The sequence below is a fragment of the Bos javanicus genome, chromosome 25, assembly GCF_032452875.1.
Source record: "Bos javanicus breed banteng chromosome 25, ARS-OSU_banteng_1.0, whole genome shotgun sequence".
Lineage (NCBI taxonomy): Eukaryota > Metazoa > Chordata > Mammalia > Artiodactyla > Bovidae > Bos > Bos javanicus.
This window is the reverse complement of record NC_083892.1, coordinates 4,197,834-4,218,089: the sequence shown is the minus strand read 5'-3', so window position 1 is coordinate 4,218,089 and position 20,256 is coordinate 4,197,834. Positions and strand designations below refer to the sequence as shown.

General features: G+C 51.3%; 1 protein-coding gene and 1 long non-coding RNA gene across 11 annotated transcripts in view; both read right to left on the bottom strand.

The window, feature by feature from the left end:
• RBFOX1 (RNA binding fox-1 homolog 1) overlaps positions 1-12,281 on the bottom strand; it is a 2,444,696-nt gene extending 2,432,415 nt beyond the window's left edge. For all 8 annotated transcript variants that reach the window (XM_061401054.1, XM_061401052.1, XM_061401049.1 and 5 more), the window contains exon 1: positions 11,990-12,281. In XM_061401054.1, coding sequence (XP_061257038.1) covers positions 11,990-12,199 — 210 coding nt within the window. In that variant the 5' untranslated portion in view covers positions 12,200-12,281. The remainder of the gene's footprint in view (positions 1-11,989) is intronic.
• LOC133238207 (uncharacterized) lies at positions 1,652-11,975 on the bottom strand. 3 transcript variants are annotated; one of them, XR_009733466.1, is made up of 4 exons: positions 4,712-11,975; positions 2,847-3,080; positions 2,473-2,540; positions 1,652-1,896 (listed from the first exon to the last, which is right to left on the bottom strand). It is a non-coding gene; the product is annotated as an uncharacterized LOC133238207 (long non-coding RNA). The 3 variants fall into 3 exon arrangements; XR_009733465.1 differs by lacking the exon at positions 2,847-3,080 and having other exon boundaries at positions 4,712-11,970; XR_009733464.1 differs by lacking the exons at positions 2,473-2,540; positions 2,847-3,080.
• Positions 12,282-20,256: the final 7,975 nt, after the last annotated feature.

Below are 20,256 nucleotides of genomic sequence, written 5' to 3'. Positions count from 1 at the left end.
GAGGAGAAGGAAGGTTTATTAAATACTTAAAGTTCACCTGGGCAAACTCAGACCTGTTTGTCCACTTGGACCTGACCCTCAGCCCTGAGACTCACTCAGTCCTCCAAGTCAGTCCTTCTTCCAGCCTTTGGATTAACCCTAGTGACTGCCCACCCAACACGTAGCTTCACCTTATTTACATATCTTCTATTTTAAGGCTTTCCTTCAATCTCAGTTCAGTTCAGCCGCTCAGTCGTGTCTGACTCTTTGTGACCCCATGAATCGCAGCACGTCAGGCCTCCCTGTCCATCACCAACTCCCGGAGTTCACTCAGACTCACGTCCATCAAGTCAGTGATGCCATCCAGCCATCTCATCCTCTGTTGCCCCCAATCCCTCCCAACATCAGAGTCTTTTCCAATCTGGCCTTCACCAAAAGCTGGAGTAGTTGTCGACAAAACCAAGTCATCCTGGGTAAGGGATGGGAATAAGGGAGCAGGCCTCACTTACAGGATCAAGTTCTAAGCAAACTTGAAGAGGGAAAAACAAACTGAACATCTACCAAGGGAGAGAGCGTGGATTTTGCTTAACTGAAGCTAAAGATGATCAGGGGGCTATGGCAGACCACAAGATCTAAATATGATGTAGATTCCATCCTCCCACAGCAACAACTATGCTTCAAATATAATGAAGGCCTTTGCTAAGGATAAGTCAGAAAGATGGGGCATTCTATGCCATAAGGAGGTCCATTGGCAAATATGTTCCAACATCATCTTCCAGGGGTCCTGCTAACACAAGTCCTACACATTCTCTCCCATTTCTGCTGTTGGAGAGCTGTCATAGTTAGGCGGTGAATAGTGTGCCCCCAATCAGGTGAGCATATGCTAAATACCAGAGATACAGTGGGAATCAAGACAGCATGGCCCCTGCCCTCATGGTGATCTTAGTGTAGAAGAGGGCAGATATGCATCACAGAATCATGCCAAAAGAAAGACGTATATCTAGTTGGGCCCAGGCCTAAATAGAGAGACAGCTGGTGCTATGAGAGGTAACAGGGGGCCAGGCTTCCCTGAGGCAATGGTGACTCAGCCAACAAATGAGACGTTTACCTGTTTACCTGCTGAAGCGGGAGGCTGAAAGAGCTTTCCCAGGCAGAGGCAGCATATTCCCAGGATATGCAAAGGCCCTGTGGCAGAAAAGGGCACAGCAGGGGTACAGGAGCTTTAAAGAGACTAGAGAGAGCAAGTGGGCATGCAGATGATCACAGCACCTGCCCCACAGAGGAGCTGCAAGGAGACAGAGGCCTTGTCCATAACAAGTTCAGTAAAAAGATTAAGCAGTAACACAGAACAAGGTTCCTTCCCGGATTTTCTCATGAAGAGATGCAGCAGACTCAGAGGCCCCTCTAACGAAGGTCCTCCTTGACAGCCCCCCAGCCAGTTGGATGCAAATTCACCCTCTGATCACAATCAAATATCAGGAACCACGGCGGAACCTGCCTAGGGGGAAGAGGCAGCTTTCTTCCAAAGCTGTAGTCGGTTTCTACAGTCTTTCAGATGGAAATTAGGCAGCTCATTGCTGGGACCTGAGAGGAGAGCCTCGCACCCCTCCTGGTGAGAGAGCTGATGAATCAGGCACACTAGTGGATCAATCAGCCCGTGCCTGTGAACAAGTTTATGGTGGCAATGAAGGGCTTTATTTGTTTGGCAAAACACGGGGTGGTTTAATCTCCAGGAGGAGTGTCTGTCGGCGCAGGTTTTCTGGAAGGCGGGAGCGGGGCAGACGAGGCTTCCGTTTCATCTGCAGGCCCCTTGCAGAGGGAGCTGGGGAAGGCTTTGCAGCCATCTGGCACACTGTTTGCATCTCGTCTGGCTGGGCGGCTGTGCTCCAAACAAGGGTGGATGGGGTAGTTCTTGCCCTGTGTTTGGAGAGGAATGGAAGGGAACCAACAGAGGTGGGGAGTAGGGGGGACAGGTGCTGGGGAGCACCGCCCAGGCCTGGGGACCAGAGCATCCAACCCCACAGACTCTGGGCCACTAAGCAGCCCTGGAGAATCTTCCCAATTCCTCCCCAACCTCGTGCCTGCACACAGGCCCTCCTGTGGACACATACCCACACATACCCACACCCCCCAGAGCACTGCCAGACAGAGCAAGTGGAAGGACAGGACACCACTCACACCTGAATTTCAGATAACAACAAATCATATTTTAGCGTAAGTATGTCTCAAATATTGCTTTGGGACATACTTATTCTTTAAAAAAAAAAAAAACTTGTTAATTTGAAAGTCAAGCTTAACTAGACCTCCTGCATTTAATCTGGCAATCGTAGTCCTGAATAAACAACCCAAGACTTGGGTACTCACAGAGAAGGTCACACACACACAGGAACACCAACATACAGGCACACACATGCACATGCACGCATACAAGCCCATGTGCCTCACAGGGTCCAAGGCAAAAGGGAATTCAAAGGCCAAATTGTGGGTACTTACCCCCTACACTTCCCTGTCTTCTGTGTCTGGGCTCAGAGGCACCAGAGTCCCAGCCACCTCAGGGTCACCTGGAACCCAGGACCAAGCTACTGCGGGAGATGCCCTGAGGCAGCAGGACGCTCACTGACCTGCCCCTGCCTGGACTCCAGTGTAGAAGACACTGCAAAGCCCTGTGGGCCTCGGCAAGCACAGCAAGGGGCTGAGACTGTAGGTTCATCATGGAGCCTACAAGCTGGGGATCCACTGATGAGCCCATTTTTTGTCTGTACCTGCTGCCTGCACCCCAATCTCTGCCCCCACCAACCAGGCACTGAGACTTTACTGAGCAGCTACTAAGGGCCTGGCATTGGACTCGACACCAAAGACATACCTACCCACTGTGAATTCACAGCCCAGCGTGCTGAAAACTCAGCGATGACCTGCCTGGCACTGGCTGAACATGCACAGCAAGCCAAGCATTCAGAAGTAGTGGTCATTCCCTTGAATCCTCCCAGCAGCCAAGGAGGCAGCTGCCATTGTTCTATGATCCCCATTTTACCTTTGAGGGACCTGAGACCAAGAGAGCTGAAACAGCTTGCTCGAGGACACACGGGGGGAAGCAGCAAGACCTGGAGGAGGCGAAAGCCAACCTTGGAACTTGCAGTAACATAACCAAGAATGTTCAGGAAAGTGAACCTTCCCACCTGCCAATCAGAAGCCAGGGTCCTGCCGGCGGGAGCTGGAGGGACAGCTGGGCCCCCAGGGGTGGCAGGGTGTAGACCGATCCTAACAGAAGTGAGGCGGGCAATGCCATCTCACCAGTGCCCCCTCAGGCTTCAGAGGATGACCCCCACTGAGGATGGCACCTGTGAGCCTTAGGGTGCCGAGGGGGCAAGAAGATATTTACACAGGATGCAAAGACCCGGGATGCACAGTAGCACCGATGCCCCTCTGCCCTGGTTATCCTGCCCCTGGGAACACCTTGGAGAAGCACAGGCACAGAACACCAAGCAGTGTGCACCAGGATACTCATCACAGCGCCATGAGCAACAGGGAGGAAGAAGGAACCATCAAAGACCCATCAGTCTAGGGTCAGCCAGGAGCATCCACACAGCAGAATAACTGCCGTATGAGTAAGGTGGAGCCCAGGTTCCCCCATGAGATGATGCCAAAGACACATCACTGAGTGAAAAGGAAGCTTTTCTAGACATTAAATGGAGCGTTATCATGGCAAATAGATGGGAAAACAGTGGAAACAGTGTCAGACTTTATTTTTCTGGGCTCCAAAATCACTGCAGATGGTGACTGCAGCCATAAAATTAAAAGATGCTTACTCCTTGGAAGGAAAGTTATGACCAACCTAGATAATATATTAAAAAGCAGAGACATTACTTTGTCAACAAAGGTGCATCTAGTCAAGGCTATGGTTTTTCCTGTGGTCATGTATGGATGCAAGAGTTGGACTATAAAGAAAGCTGAGAACCGAAGAATTGATGCTTTTGAACTGTGGTGTTGGAGAAGACTCTTGAGAGTGCCTTGGACTGCAAGGAGATCCAACTGGTCCATCCTAAAGGAGATCAGTCCTGGGTGTTCATTGGAAGGACTGATGCTAAAGCTGAAACTCCAATACTTTGGCCACCTGATGCGAAGAGCTGACTCATTGGAAAAGACCCTGATGCTGGGAAAGGTTGAAGGCAGGAGGAGAAGGGGAAGAAAGAGGATGAGATGGTTGGATGGCATCACAGACTCAATGGACATGGGTTTGGGTGGACTCTGGGAATTGATGATGGACAGGGAGGCCTGGCGTGCTGCAGTTCATGGGGTCGCAAAGAGTCAGACACAACTGAGAGACTGAACTGAACTGATCCTATTTGTATTTTTAAAAGATTAAAATTAAACTATATATGTGCAACTATCCATGCCTGAATACACAGAGAAAGGCGTGGAAGGGTACATGTCAACCGCTACTCCTGGTGTCACCTGTGAGAGGCAAGCCTGAAGAGAGGCAGACAAAAGAGTTGCTTGCTCCTTGTTTTATACATACTTGTGCAGCCAAAATTCTTTACAATGAGCAAATAATAATGTGTATTGCTAATAAGCAGAACAAAGACCAAGGAATTATACTCATACCGTGTAGGTGCTTTCATCCAGCCCGATTCCTAGAGGCCAGGGCTTACAACTCCACCAGAACAACACAAAACACGGAATCAAAAAGAAAAATGAAAAGGGCAATAGATTTTCCCTCCCAGGCATCACACACCTTCTAATTTAAGCCAACACATTACCAAGTCACAGAGTTTTCCTTATCAAGAGACACAGGACACAAGCCCCGGAGCAGACACAAGCCCTGCCTGAGTTTCTCCTGGAAGGACGTCTGACAGGCAAGGCAAGGCATGTCCACATGTGGTCAGGGGTGGAGGGACCCGGCAGGAGGGGCCCACAGAGCCAAGGAAACCCAGTGGGCAGCCCCTTCACCCCACAAAGGTCTTCAGAACCCAGAGCTGCATGGAACCCCTGAAAGCCTGTTTCTATGACATCCTGGAACACAGAGAGAGGAGGCAGGGAGAAGGAAACATGCAAGATTCACAAAATCCAGACACACGTGGAGCACACTGATGGTGTCTGCTCTTCTCTCTGCTTTCGGAAATCCACGCTTTCTCCCTCGTGACTTAAAGGCCCTTGTTGTGCACGTGAGCTCTCCTCTCTGTCTGTCTGCCTCTACCCTCTGTTTGGAGTTCCTCCCCCGCAGGTCTGCCCGGGCCCCCTCCCCCTCTGCTGGCACTAGTGGTAAAGAACCCGCCCAGCAATGCAAAAAACCCAAGAGACGCAGGTTCGATCCCTGAGTCAAGAAGATCCCCTGGAGGCGGGCATGGCAATCCACTCCAGTATTCTTGCCTGGAGAATGCATGGACAGAGGAGCCCCTACAATCCATGGGGTCACAAAGAGTCAGACACGACTAAAGAGACTTAGCACGCATGTACACACCCTCCCCCTCTGACCACACCCTGACTGGGACACTGGCTCCAAGGCAGTGAGGTCTAGGGGTCAGCTGTGGCAGACACTCTGTGGAGAAGGAAAGACAGGAGCCTTGTGGACTTGTGAGTAACCTGACAACTTTCCCGCTGGAGCTGATAAGGGAAAAGGCCAGCTCCTCCTCTGGGCAGTGCTCTCGTTGGCCTCTCGGGGGATCTGTGCTGCTGGTCAGAAGTACTGTCGCCTCCACATGCAGTTGCCTGCAAGGAAAGCAGTGCAGGAAGCCATGTGTTCTCAAAGAAAAAAAAAAATGGAATTAAATGTACCATCTGCTTATTAGCGAGAGATTTTGAGGCAGATGCTTAAATATGCATGCCCAGACATTAAAAAACTTGGGGGTAAATGTTAATTTCAATAACCCAAATTCTTATGCTTGCAAAAAAAAAAAAAAACTTTCTTTTCTCTCAGTGATTTAGAGGCTCTGTATCCCACAGCACCAATAAGACTATCTCAGTGGACTTTGGCAGCTGTGCAAAGTGGGACCCCAAACACTCGCTGGGGACCCATCTTAGAGGGTTGCTGCCAAGTCTCCATTCCCTCCCTCCTTTCTCACCCCCGTCCAAAAGTCAGACAGCAATAGGTGGGTATCTGGCCACAGGGATGAGGAAAGCCCACTCAAAGCCTCAGTCTTTACCCTGACACCAGAGACCTGGAAAGGTGAGAGTAGGGGAGCTGAGTCCCTCTCCCTCTGGATTCCCACAAGGTGAACCCTCAACACAAACCCAGCCCAGAACTGCATGTATTTCAAGAGCAGCTGTACTCATGGCCTCCATAGGACACCATCGGGGTGCAAAACCCTTCACCTAAGATTCTGAGTGTAAATATTTTCAGCTTTGTGGGCCATACAGTCTCCGCCCCAACTATTCAACTCTCCCATTCTAGCAAGAAAGGAGCCACAGACAATAAATATACTTGTGAATGGGTGTGGCTGTGTGTCAATAAACCTTTATTGACAAATACAGGTGGGGAGGGCAGCTTAGGCCCATGGACCAGGGTCTGTCTCCTCCGCTAGAGTAAGGTCTCCAGAAGAACAAAGACTGATCCGTCCTGTAGACCAGCACCCAGCCTGGCACCTGGTACATAGAAGCTGCTCAAATACTTGAAGAAGGGATGAGAAAGCAAGTGGCCCTCAATGCAGAAAAGTGAGGGCTCCCAATGGTACCCTCTTGTGCCGGGGAACACACCAGGGCAAGCCTCTCCACCAAGGCTGGGTCCTTTTCCAACGGAGCATCGAAAAGTGACAGCTCAGTGTTCTAAGAGCACCAAGGCTTTGGAGTCATACACACACACACACAAACTAATGTTTTCCAAGAGTGTCAAGGCCGTGGTATGTCCTGTGTTTCACTGCACACACCCTGACTGGGTGCCGAAGTGTCTAGACTCAGGGTGAGTCTTTGTACCCCCACCCTAGTTGGCCTCCATTAAAATTCCAGCAAAAGCCAACAAGCATATTAAGTCCAGTGGGCGCTTTTCAACGCAAATGACCCTTGTTCTTCTACCTCGTCTGTCTGTGGAGCCACCTGTGCTCTGCCTGCTGGTCCTCTGACCCTTCTCCTCTCATCGTTCAGATTCCCCGAGCTTCCGCCAAAGCCTCTTCTCTTGCCACTCCTCTCTCTTCCCAGGCAATCTCGTGTGTCCTCTTTGCCTCAACTACCATCGACCCTGATGACCTTCAAGTCTGACTCTCCATCCCTGACCCCTCTGTCCATTAGATGCTGCCACCTGGGTGGGTCTCAGAACATCAGCCAAAGCCTAGAGTCAGATCCATGGTCTTCCCTGCTTTTCTGGAAGTTGACTTGACACTGTATCTTGCTCACTCCCATTACCCAAAAGATCCTTAAGTCCTCTGAAACATATCTCCTAAGGTATGCAAGTCAAGGTCCTCAATTCAGGCACACAACTCCACCATTGTCCAGGCCACCAGTAAAGCAGAGACTCCTGTCCCAGTGCCCAAACTGGTCTCCCTCCTATTCCCTGAGCTCCAAGTCATGTTCCAGAGGACACAACGGAACGATGGCCATCTTGATTAAATTTTTTAAATTAGGAGGACCCTGGCCTGCAGTCTGAATTTCCCCTGAGAATCCCAAATCGAGTTCCAGTTTGTCAGCACTGGGGTTAAATCTTTCTGAAATGATTAAGACCAAGGGCAACACAGCTCACCCTCAAACTACTCTAGGCACAGAGTCATCTGCCTCCCCAGGCTGTGAGCCGTCGGAACCATCTAGTATGTGCCTCTCTGCTCCGGCTGAAAGGAAAGTCCTCCAAGCTTCTGCCTCCCCCAGGACCCTCCACCATCTTGCACCCCACTCTTGGTCCCTGGAGGATGAGGAGACCTCCTGCCATTTCCCACTCCAGCACAGCATTCCGCAGATGAGTGCCTCACAGATTACAGAAGAGCCGAGGCAGACACACCGCGCTCCAGTGGGCGGCCATGTCTTCATGTCAGCTTGAGAGATCGTTGCCAAGGAAATATCTATATCTCGGCAGAGAGAGCTTCCACCCTGCAGAGTCCAGCTGTGCTCAAACGGGAATCCTGAAACCCAGATGTTGGTCCAAATGCCCTGCCTCGGCAGCTGGCTTTGGAACTCTCCACTGTGGGCACGAACCCTTAGTGCCACCTGCCCTGCCTGCCCACAGCCCTGCCTCCCTGGGATCCTGGACCCCAAGAACCAAGAAGGAAATCGGGGCAACCCAGTGAGATGCGACCTGAACCCAATATAAGGTTCAGGTGAATGGTATACCCCACCCCCACAATTACAGGGCTTTCCAAGTGGTGCTAGTAGTAAAGCACCCATCTGCCAATGAGGGAGACATAAGAGACATGGGTTCAATCCCTGAGTCGAGAAGATCCCTTGGAGAAGGGCATGGCAACCCACTCCAGTATTTTTGCCTGGAGAATCCCATGGACAGAGGAACCTGGCAGGCTACAGTCCATGGGGTCACAAAAGAGTCAGACATGACTGAAGCAACTTAATGCAGACACACACATCCTGCTTTATACATCACCAGTGGCTAAGGGGATGGGGATGGAGTCTGATTCACTCAAATAATTTAGAATGGCGATGACCATTTGTTTCGTGCTTTTTCCATGTCTAAATGCTATGCCAAGCATTTTCTATTTACTAACTTGTTGTTTCATCAAAAGCATATACAACCCACCACTGAGGTTATCCCCATTTTATAGATAAGAAAACTGAGGCCCCTGGAGATTGTATAAATTTATCAAGGCCACAGAGCTCATAAGTGGTACAGCAGGGACCCAAACCCAACTACCACACTCTGAAATATTTTTTGCAAGTGTAGACTTGTGCCTCTAAGCCAAGGTGATTTTGCCCACCTCTTCCTGGATTGTCACATTTGGGGATAGGGTATCAGTGCCACTGGCCTCTGTGGGTAGAGGCCAGGGATGCTGCCAAGCAGCCCAATAATGCACAGCGCTGCCCCCCATAACAGAATAATCTGACTCCAAATGTCAACAGCACGGTGCCAAAGTTGAGATACCCAGGTGCAGACCCTCACCAGAAAGAAGGGGAAAGATCTACAGTCTGGATTCACCCCTACAGGGAGCCTCACGCTGACAACAACCTTCTGCTCCAGTCTCAACCCCAGAGACACTTTTTTTAGTCATGACATGCAGCATGTGGGATCCCAGCTCCCCTACCAGGGATCAAACTCAAACCCTCTGCACTAGAAAAATGAACTCCCAACCACTGCACCAGCAGGGAAGTCCCAACCCCAGGGACTCTGGAGCAAAGAGTCCATCAGGGAACTTCAGGCAATCCGATGAGTTATTACTCTTGAAAGCTCAACTCTGCCCAGCAACAACCCAGAAATCTATGCCAAGCTGCCTGATCATGGGAAAATCTGAACAAACACCTGGGGTTGATAACCAATTACATTGGAAAGACTTTTCTCTCCTTCCAGGAAGAGCTATAGGTCAGACTCACCCTGGGGTCACTCTAAAGGAATCAATAGTTCAATTGTCATCACCAATAGAATGATACTTGGATATGTTCTTTCTATAAAATTCTATAAGTAATAAAAAGAGAGAGAGAGAGAAGGAATCAATAAATGCTCTAGGGGGACCAGTTCTTCAATATCTCCTCAGCATCACTGGTCCTGGAGGGGGAAAAAGGAGTCTGTAAAACTTCTGATCCTGGTGGGGGGGTCAGCCCTCACGAGTCATATACCTTCCTTCCACCACACGTCCAGCAGGACCTGGGTGCTGAGAGGCCTCCTGGGGCTCCAGTTTAGCTCCTTAAAGCATCCCCTAGCAAACCAGCAGAGGATGAAACCCCCTCCTTAAAGACAGGGGCTGAGTCCAGGAGCCACTCTGAGCAACAGCCAGTCACACATAAACCTCAGCCATCCAGGACATCAGATACAGTGATGGGAAGGGGTATTTTATCCTTAAAAACATCTACATGCAACACGGACAGGGAGGTGTTGACCGTGCAGCTTCTGCAGAGAAAAGCCCAAAATGATCTGCATCCAAAAATAATCTGCTATCAAAGAAAAAGGATGTTTTTGACATTTTGGCCAAGCTAATGGTCTACACAGACAAAATCTCATGAAAAAGCATTCTGTTTTTCTTGATCCATTTGGACATGGTCTGTGAGTGAAGAAACGGTTCTCTTCCTTAAAGAAATAGCTGCTGCTCCTGGCACCAGCCTGAAACTGCTTCCAGGTTCTTTAAAGAGAATATTCTTATAGACATGGAAAAGGAGAAATCTGTCTGGTGGGCATTCTGGGCAGCCTGGACTTTGGCCAACCTTTGGACTTAAAAACCAAGACACCATCTTCATGAGGGGCCACTGTCCCCAGAAGATCTGGGTATCCCATGGAACAGGGCCTGGTGACATATGCTTTGCACCACAGAGGACATTAAGGCTCAGAGAGGTTAGGCAACTTGCCCCCCGTCACTCAGCTAAGGAGACCCATAACCAGGATCCAAACCCGAGTAGTATGGATCCAAACCCACATTCCTAAGCAGCCCACTGCACCTGGTCACTCCATTCCATTCTGGTGTCCTGGTTTTCGGCAAAGTTCCATGTGAAAGAGGGAGGTGACAGGGGCAGGGAAGGGCTTCTGACAGCGGAAGTTTCATGGCACTGCACGGCCCCATCATCACGTCTCAGACCTGGGACCTCTCCTCTCATCACACTGCAACGCATCCCTTTCCATGACGTGTCCCGGAAAACCTTCCCCAAATATCATCCTTCTGGCATCGCAGAGAGAAATTCACCTGGTTCTGGTGTCTAGGTGGCCCACGATCTGAACTCAACCACAGCCACAGGAGGCAAGGGTTTGGGAGCAGCACCTGAGAGCAGCCCCCTCCCCAAGTCAGCCGGGCTTTGATGCGGCCCAGTGAAGGGGAAGCAGGCAGCTGACACCAGCGAGGATTTGGGAGAAACAAGGGGACCTCTTCCTTGTGGGGCTCACTAGTCACCAATCAAATTTTTAAGGTGAGCTCAGCTGAGCAAACGGTTGGAAGAAACAAAAAGGTCAAACCCATTATCAATTTAAACTCTCAAGGTGGCAGCCCTCGCCAAAAGGACAGCCGTCCAGCCAGCCCTCATTTGTCCTCAGACATCTGTGACCCCCAAATGTGAGGTCCGCAGGGTCACGACTGGAAGATTCAGAAGAGGAAGCAAAAAGCAGAGGCCAGGGAGGGGGTCAAGCTGGCCAAGAAGCTCTGCCCCACACACACCTAGTGAGTCACATACCCCCGTAGGTATGCAGCAAACCACCCCAAATGTACCCTCGGCCAGCGGGTACCAGAGCCAGAGCACCCCAAGGGAATGCACAGAACTTTGCTTCACTGTCCTTCTCTGGAGAGATGGGCAGAGAAGAGTGACTCCAGACTGGGAAGCCTTCACCTGCCTCCTCTCTCAACTCTCCCTGCCCTGCCAGCCTGGAGAGCGGTGACAGGAAGATGGGGCGGGGGTAGGGGAGGAGGTGGGGGGGGGAGCGGCGCGGAGAGGCAGGGGGGCTTGGTGAGCTGCCACCAGTGCACGCGCGGACCGGGCACGGTTTTCAGAGCCTGTGCCCCATACTTCCCACCCAAGCCCCTTACCAGGTGCAAGGCGACCAGCAAAAAGTCCCAGAGAGACGCCTCAAACCGCTCTGCCCAGGATGAGGCTCTGCAGGGTGAGGGCTCCTCAGAGTAAAACCCCCACCCTCTACCCCCCTCTCCTTTCCCTTCTGGGTGCCCCCAGGACACAGAGCGCCCTCTCCCTTTTCGAACAACCCCAGAGTCCACGGGTCTCCCAGCCAGCAACAACGACAACGTGGCAGAATCAGCAAGTCGATCCTACATAAACAAGAAGGGAGTTGCCACCAACAACAGGGCATCTAGTTTCTCAGGAGGTCCCCACAAGCTACCACACCGCGCCCGCACGCAGGAGTTGCTGCCCAATTACCAACTTGGAGCTGACCGCCGACGGGGTGCAGCCCTGCCCCCCCAACCCCCACCCCGTCCCTCCTGCGCCCCCGCTCACTTACGCCTCCGTCCTCGACACCTGTCTGGGTACCGGTCTCTTCCCTGCCCAGATGCGGCGCGTCTTCCCCTTCCTCCCTCGCCGCGCTTCCTCCTTCCAGCCCCAGCCTCAGCCTCTTCTCCTCCGGAGGGGCGTCCTCCGCCTCCCACCTCTGCCGGCCATCCCTGCCTCGGAGCTTGCCCGTGTCCTCGGGGCTGCTGGAAGGGCTGGCCATGGCTCAGGGGGCTCTGCCTGCACTTGAGGGAGAGGAAGGACCCAGCAGCCTTCCGAGCCGAGCGGCCTGTCGGTGGGAGACCGGGCTTCTGAGCGCGAGCTCGGTGGGTTCGCGCGGCTGGGCTCGGAGCTGGGCTCCTCCGCGGACCACTCCTGTCTCTCTGCCGCCCCCTGCTGGCTGCTCGCGGGCACAGCGGGCACGCGTGGACGAGGCCTGCGCGGGTCTCACCTGCCCTGGGGCCAGCCAGGCCCGCTCAGAAAATCCTGGCCGCCCCCCACCCGCCAGTTCGCCCACACGGACGGTCTCCCTGCCCAAGGAAGGGAAGGGAGAAGGGACAGACAGACGTCTACTTGTCCAGCGCCCTGCGACAATGGACACCCTGGTCCTTGGTACTGTTCTGCATCTTGAACGGTTTGGAGGTGACTGGAAAACTGAGGCTGCTCAAAATGCCAGGAGAATTCAGCCTGGAGAATGATGACCATATTTCAAAGCTGTGCTTAACTATCAAGGGTGATTATTGAGCATCACTATGAACCAGGCATGGCGATGGAGGGGTGGAGGGGGTGGGGTGAGGGATGGTTTACAACAGTGACCATTACTGTCTCTGCCCTGGTGGAGCCCAGTGCAAGGCGGGTGGGGGGAGGTGGTGACTGACTGACATTGCCAAAGGACTGCAAAGGAAACGTGCTGAGGAGGGTGTTAGTCGCTCAGTCGTCTCCAACTCTTTGCAACCCCATGGACTGTAGCCCGCCCCCCAGGTTCCTCTGTTCATGGGATTCTCCAGGCGAGAATATCAGAGTGGGTAGCCATTCCCTTCTCCAGGGGATCTTCCCGACCTAGGGATCAAACCCACGTCTCCTGCATCGCAGGATGCTGGGGAGAGAGGAGCCTAAAACAGCAGCACCTCAGAAGGTCTAGGGCTGGGTAAGGGGCAGAGGAAGTGAACCCTGAATGGAGGTGACCAAGATGAGTAGTACTCAGCCAGGTGAAGGGTGTTCAGGCAGAGGGAACAGCACATGTGAAAGCCCAGAGGCTGGGAGGGAGGCAGCAAGAAGCCTGTGGGGCCGCAGCAGGGTGGGTGAGGGGAGCACGGAGTGGGGTGGAGAGGTTTCCGGGGACCACTGGGGGCTCAGCACAGCAGCAGTGCAGACGGACAAAGGGAGGAGACATTAAGAGACATTTTGGAGTGATGGGCTGGTAAATCTGCGTGGGCCCCCAATGTTCCCTTAGCACCAGTGTGGGGCTCCCTCCTCAGCTGCGTGACGAGTTGAGCCAGGAGGTACGTTCCAGACATTTAAGTGTCACACCCAGAGTCCAGGACAGGCTGAATGAGCGCCAGGCTCCGACGTGTCCTGAGCTTCCCCAACCAAGAGCTGAGACCATGTTGCACTTGCTTGTTAAATTTTTTCTGCCACTAAGCTCCTGCAGGCAGTTGCTGCCTCTGCCTTGTTCACAATTTTATCCTTAAAAAGTCCTCACAGTGGGTAGCACACAGTAGGTACTCAAGAAACATCCGTAAGATAAGTAAATGGATCTGCTCCCACCCAGTGTTCCCTGCATCCTGCGTGTTCCCCCTCTTGCTTCAGCTCCTTCCCCTCTCTTCCACCTCTTCCCTCTGCCCTAGCACAAGTAAAGCCCTGTTGTTATCCCCAGTACAAAGGAGGAGACTGTGGCATGAAGAAGGCACCCTATAGTGGGAACGGCTGCCACTGAATTGGGATGCAGTGAAGGGGTCCCTGCATCCCAGAACGGCAAAGACCAAGTGGCAGCCCTCAGCCGTCACGGCAAATGGTCGTGGGCTGAGTCAAAGTGTAAGTCAGAACAGTCCGACTCACACGGACCTGCAGCAGTGGCCAGTCGAGCACGGTGATCCCACATGTGATACAGATCGCGGTCTACTGAATTCTTAGTTGATCTGTACAAGCAGAGGAGCTCTAGGTCAAGGGAATGAAAGCCTAACTTGAATCATAAAAACAGATGGCCATGACCCCTCAATCAATTCCCAGACTTGAGCCAGTTTACAGACTCCAGGAGGCTGGGTCCCCTTGAGAAAGGACCTGGATATACTGCCAAAAATATATACTCTTAACCCTTCTCCCAGCCTTCCCCAAAAGGACCTATGCCTTTTATCAGAGTGACTACGTGGGGAAACAAAAACAGACATTTCCAGGATCACTGATCTGACGCCAATTCCAGGAGACCACATCATTGGATTGGAGTTCACAAGTAAGAGCAAGGCTTATGTAGGTCAGATGATCAGCACAATTTTAGCTCCACCATCTCACGGTGCTCACAGGGGGTCGCCAAACCCATCCTGTGGTTACTAATACAGTGGCAGAGCTGGGACTCAAACCCAGGGTGTCCAGCTCAGAGGCTGTGCTCTTAACCACAAAACAGTGTGACATCTCTAGGAAGAAAGTATTGACTATAATTCAGGATTTCAGTCCCCAGGCCCCACGCCCAGCCCAAGGTCATCGTGTCAACCCTATTTTATGCAGTATTCCAAACTAGGCAGGAAAATTGGGGACAATCAAAAGGTCACAGGACCTGACATCAAAAGAAAGGGCATGAGTTTACTAAGCCAGCAGGGCTGGATCCCCGAGGGACCACTACTCACCTCCCTGGCAGTTTGACTAGATCTGATGGTCAAAGTGGGAAAAGCCCAGAACAAAAGTAAGCAAGCCCTTTCACCATCTCACCTGAGAAAAGGTCTGTAAATTCTTTGGGAGGCCTTTCAGATATAGACTAAACCAGCAATAAAACAAGCTACAGTGACTTGGACTGCAAAAAGGTAAAACCAGTCAATCCCAAAGGAAATCAATCCTGAATATTCACTGGAAGGAGTGATGCTGAAGCTGAAGCTCCAATACTTTGGCCACTGGATGTGAAGAACCAACTCATTAGAAAAGACCTTGATGCTGGGAAAGATTGAAGGCAGGGGGAGAAGGGGACATCAGAGGATGAGATGGTTGGATGGCACCACCGACTCAATGGACATGAGCTTAGGCAAACTCCAGAAGACGGTGAAGGACAGGGAAACCTGGAGTGCTGCAGTCCATGGGTCACAAAGAGCTGGACCCAACTGAGCAACTGAACAACAATGGTGATGGAAACTATAAGAAGCTATGGACCATTTGAAGGAAGATACACCTTCTGCATTGCCGGGGTCTTTGGAAGGCCATCCTAAGCTACATACCCACAGAAAAGGTGCATCTGACTCCAAAGAGAGCCTGGAAAGGCAGATTCCAACACAAGGATTCAAATGCAAGTACTTAGACCAGGAAACTGGTTGAGGATGTGGGATGGAGCAGGGAAGGCAGTTTATAAGGCAGACAGGTTGCCACTGTGGACCTAGCGCTAATCCAACTGGGAGAAAGTATAGATAGTGCACCTCAGAGTTATCCCAAAGAGGGGTGCGGGAGCTGGGGACCCACTCAGGCTTGACTGACAGCTACCCGCTGGAGGCTCCTGACTCCCATGTACTCCTGGCGGTGATGGCCACAGAGCGCCTCAGGCAAAGGCAAGTCAGCAGGTGCAGCAGAGCTGAGGGCAAGGCATGTGGGCAAGGGCTCCAGCAATGACCCTGCAAAGCCCGCCTCTCTCCTTTGGCAGGTTCCAGCCAGGCCCAGATTCCCACTCTTCCACCGTGGGGCTTAGGGAGCAGATTAGCTAAGCTGGGACTCTGGGGGCAGAGCTTGACTGGGGTTCTGGCTTCACTCTTAATCACACAACCTTAGGCAGGAAAACAGACCTCTGGGAGCTTCAGTTTTCTCACCTGCAAAATGGGTGTAATAGTACTTTATGGGTTATTGTGATAACTGAACAAATTGTGCACATAAAGCTCTTAGCCTAACATATAATAAGGGCTCAAGTAGAAAGTGTGTTTATTGGGACTTCCCTGGTGGTTCAGTGGGTTAAGATTCAATACTTTCACTGCCCAGGCCTGAGTTCAATCCTTGATGGAGGAATTAAGATCCTACAAGCTGCATGGCACAGCCCAAAAAAAAGAAGGAAAAGGAAGGGAAAAGAAAGGAAGGGAGGAAGGAAGAAAGAAAGAACAAAGGAAAGGGAAAGAAAGAAAGGAGAAAAATTAAGCACATTTATTAATGTCATCAACTCATGTGCTTTTCTTACAGGGAAGACAAGGCTGGCCCTGAAGCTGACAGGCCCTGAGGCCTCCAGATGCAAAGGTGGAGAGAAGGAGGGAGGCTGAATAATGATGAGCGTGACAGCCAACGTCAGGAAGCCAGAGGCAAGGGCCGGGGTTTTGCGACATCCCGCACTGCAGCCAGGTCAGCCACGAAAAAGTGCGAGTCTGACCTCTTCAGCTGGTGATAAATCAGCACATGGGAAACATTCCCCCCACAGCTTCCCTGCTCAGATCCCCGTTGTCAGCACCTAGCCATCTGAGAGGTGGAAGGAGGAATCCAGCGGTTGGGACCACCCTCTCCCCACTGGCATCAGCCTTGGGTTGTTAGCTGAGGGCCAGGGCTCCATCAAGGTGAGACACTCTCCTCAAGCTCCCATCCACCCAAGCTTCCGGGGCACTGATCCTGCCATAAGGACGGACCCCCTGTCCAAGGCACTGCCGCCTCCTCTCCAACGAGAAATCTCAGTTGGGGGTACTGACCCCTCCGAACCCAGAACTTCTTCAGGCAACTGATCCATATATCTCCTGGTGCCACCTACACACCATCCACAGTATCTTCATCGGCTGTATGAACCCCCAAGGCCCACCCAATGCTAGCCATGACCACCAACATCAACCAGGACACCCAAGGTACTGAACCGAAAAGTCAGGATTTGTGCTGTTCTGCACCACTGCTGAGAATCCCATCTTAGTCCCCATCAGCGGTCACTGGGGACAGGTGTCTGTCTCCTCCTTACTGTACCCCAAGTCACCATGCGTTTTTGCTCACAGACCCTCGGCTTCTACTTCATTTAGAATGCACATGTATCCATGCGTCCTGCACCTATAATTACACAGGTACTCATAGGTCCTACCAGGGCCATCAATGAGCTTTCCACCAGCCCAACTGTAAGGACATAATCGTGCTGGTGGTTTATTCTTAACTTTAACGTTTTTGTTAAATATCACCAAAATGCAAATGACAGTCCAACAAGTCACCAGGTTCCAGGTTCAAGAACGTCACTCTTCACCTCTGTCACAGCTCACCTTTAATTCTGGGACATGACTGGATGTGTTTTTCTTCTCCTCCCAAGGAACATCACAACCCAACCCTTCAGCTGCTTAAACAGTTCACACACAAGATTTCAGAGGGCCTCTCCTAAGCCCCCAGCACCCAAATTCTTCCCTCCTCAGCTCTGAACCAAATTGGTGAGCAGGAACCTGCCAGGAGAGAATGCAAACACCGGACCAGACGGACGTCAGCATTTATCTAAACCATTCCTGCCAGCCCTTCCTACAGGCACATGCGTATTTGTCTTAATGATCCAAATCGCCTCTCCTCTTGTTCTTACTAAACGGGTACGTGCTGTGTCCCATTGTTTGCTGCCATGAGGTGCTGATTGCTGCAAGAGCCTTTTAATACACACACAACACTCAGAACAAAGACGAATCCCTGCCTTCTCTCTGGCACAACTGCGCCATAAATTGCAGAGTTTAGAGAAGAGAGCTTCAGAGGCAGCGCCCACACAGCCTGTGTGTGTGAGAGAGAGAGAAAGAGAGAGAGGGAGGGAGAGAGACAGCCCTGAGAGGAGGGGGGCAGCCCCCTCCCCAGCACCGTCATCTTGAACCCTCAGACAGGGCCACAGGGCAGAAACAGGAGTGAGCACAATGAGTCCTGGGGTTGGCAGAGGCCCTGACCTCAGAGCTTCTGCACAGACACACCCTCAAACCCTCTGGGCCCCTGGGACTCTCGACAACCTCACATCGTCATCTCAATGCTGAAGGGCTCATTTTCGTGTGTCACTTTCTTTTTTTTCCAGAAAACTTTGTGTAATTCATTGTGTGGCCGTGCGTGTGCTCAGTTGTATCTGTCTCTTTGCGACCCCATGGATTGTAGCCCTCCAGGCTCTTCTGCCTGTGGAATTCTCCAGGCAAGAACACCGGAATGGGTTGCCATTTCCTACTCCAAGTTCGTTGTGCAGAGGGGAGATTAAAGTGAGTTTCTATGGGCCACGGGTTAAAAACCCATAATGGCTCAGGAAGTATTGAACCAACTGAGATTATATGCATGTGTTTCTGTTTCTCTGAGGAATATTCTGAATTCAACTTGACAAAGGGTTTCATGATCACCGCCCCCCTTCCCAAGACAAGGCAAGAACCACCAAAGTGTGCCTTCATTTCAATATTTAATATACCTTGATCTTGACTGTGACAGGGACAGGAGAAAAAGGAGAAATGTCATTGTTTGGGGCACTGATGTGAACTGCTCAGCGACTGGAGACAGAGAGTAAAAGTTACCTCCACATGCCATCCAATGGTAAGAGTTTATGGTAATAATATTAGTCAGATAATATTAATAGCTGACGTTCCTGAGAGCTTATATTCTAAACTGTTCTAAACACTTTGTGTATGTTAACTAAATAAATCATCAGCCCACTAAAATGCTTATTATTTTTATTATTACTATCACCATTTTACAGATGAGGAAGCTGAAGGATAGAGCGGGAACTTGCATCTCAGTTATCTGCCTTGAGCCCATGCTCTTAACCATTCAGTGACACCACCTCCCAGAACCTCCCAGTGATCACTGTAACTGTAAAATCAAGCTGACTTGACTGTTTAGAACCAGCAAAGACCACAGCATGTTCTGTGATCATTCCAGGTTTAACATTAGCAAAAGCATGGGCCTTAGTTCTGTGTTCAAACACCACTCCCCACCCAGAAGCATACACATTCATGTTAGTAACAAGACAAGAGGAAAAGAAAGCTCACCCAAGACCACAGTGAGTGATGGAAATTAGGTTTTCACCCAGGTATGTCTGTCTTGTGAGCCTGTGCTCTTAGCCACCTGCCCAACATCTCACCCTCCTGTAATGAAAAGCTCTGGCTTAAGAGAAGTCAGCGAGGTCCCTGGGAGGTCCAAGTGAGGCACAGGAGGCACACAGCAAGCCCCTGGTCACCTCCAGAACATTATACCAGAGAAAACCAAAGAGCAGCCACGTGGGTTAGAAGACACCCTCGATTAACCAGACAGAGGAGGAAATCCCCCATCTCTTGGAGTGCGTCTCCTAAGACAGAAGGGAAGTAGCTTTCATCTCCCCTCCCACACTGCTGCCAACATTCAGCAAGAGGTCCAGTGGGTAAGACCACCTGTGTCTGCATCCAGCCATGCCACTAGACCTAGTCTATGAGCATGAGTGAAATCAATTTCCAAGCAGTGCTTCCAATGCTGAGTAGAATTCATACCAGTAATAAGTGCCACTGTTCTTACACAGAAGCACACACACACTCACACACACACACAGACAAAATTTAAGAATCTTGAGGGAGTGAATGCTTGCAAAAAAAAAGGTACATATTATCTCCCTGTCATGGAGCTGTGGCATCTGACCCCTCATCTACACCTAGGTACAATCCATCTCTCTCTCTCCCTCTCCCTCTCTCCCCCTCTCCCTCTGTCTCTCTCCCTCTGTCTCTCTCCGCACCACCACCGCCCACCATCCCTCTCCCCTTGTCTCTCTCCTAACTCTTACCTCACTTCCTGCTAGGCTTCCTCCTATTTTTATCAATACATAAACTCTAATAACCTGAGCCACATACCCCTTTTCTCGCTGGTGTCTCCCGGCTTTCCCTCGAAGCTGGGCCTCAACTTCAGCACCATGGCCAGAGCGAAGCTCCCCTTCCCCTCAGGGCGTGGATGAGGGACCTCTGATTTGACCTCTGGCCCCATCAGTCCCTCTCACTCCCTCCTGCTCTCCCTCTCTCTACTCCCTCCCTCCCCTTCACTTCCTCTCTCCTACCCTCTCCTTCTCTTCCCCTGTACCTAATGCTGTTTGCGCACACCTGCGGTGATGTCAAAGTTTTGCCTAAGGAGACAAGTTGCTATGACAGATACAGGGACACAGACTGGCTGGGCAAGAAAACACAG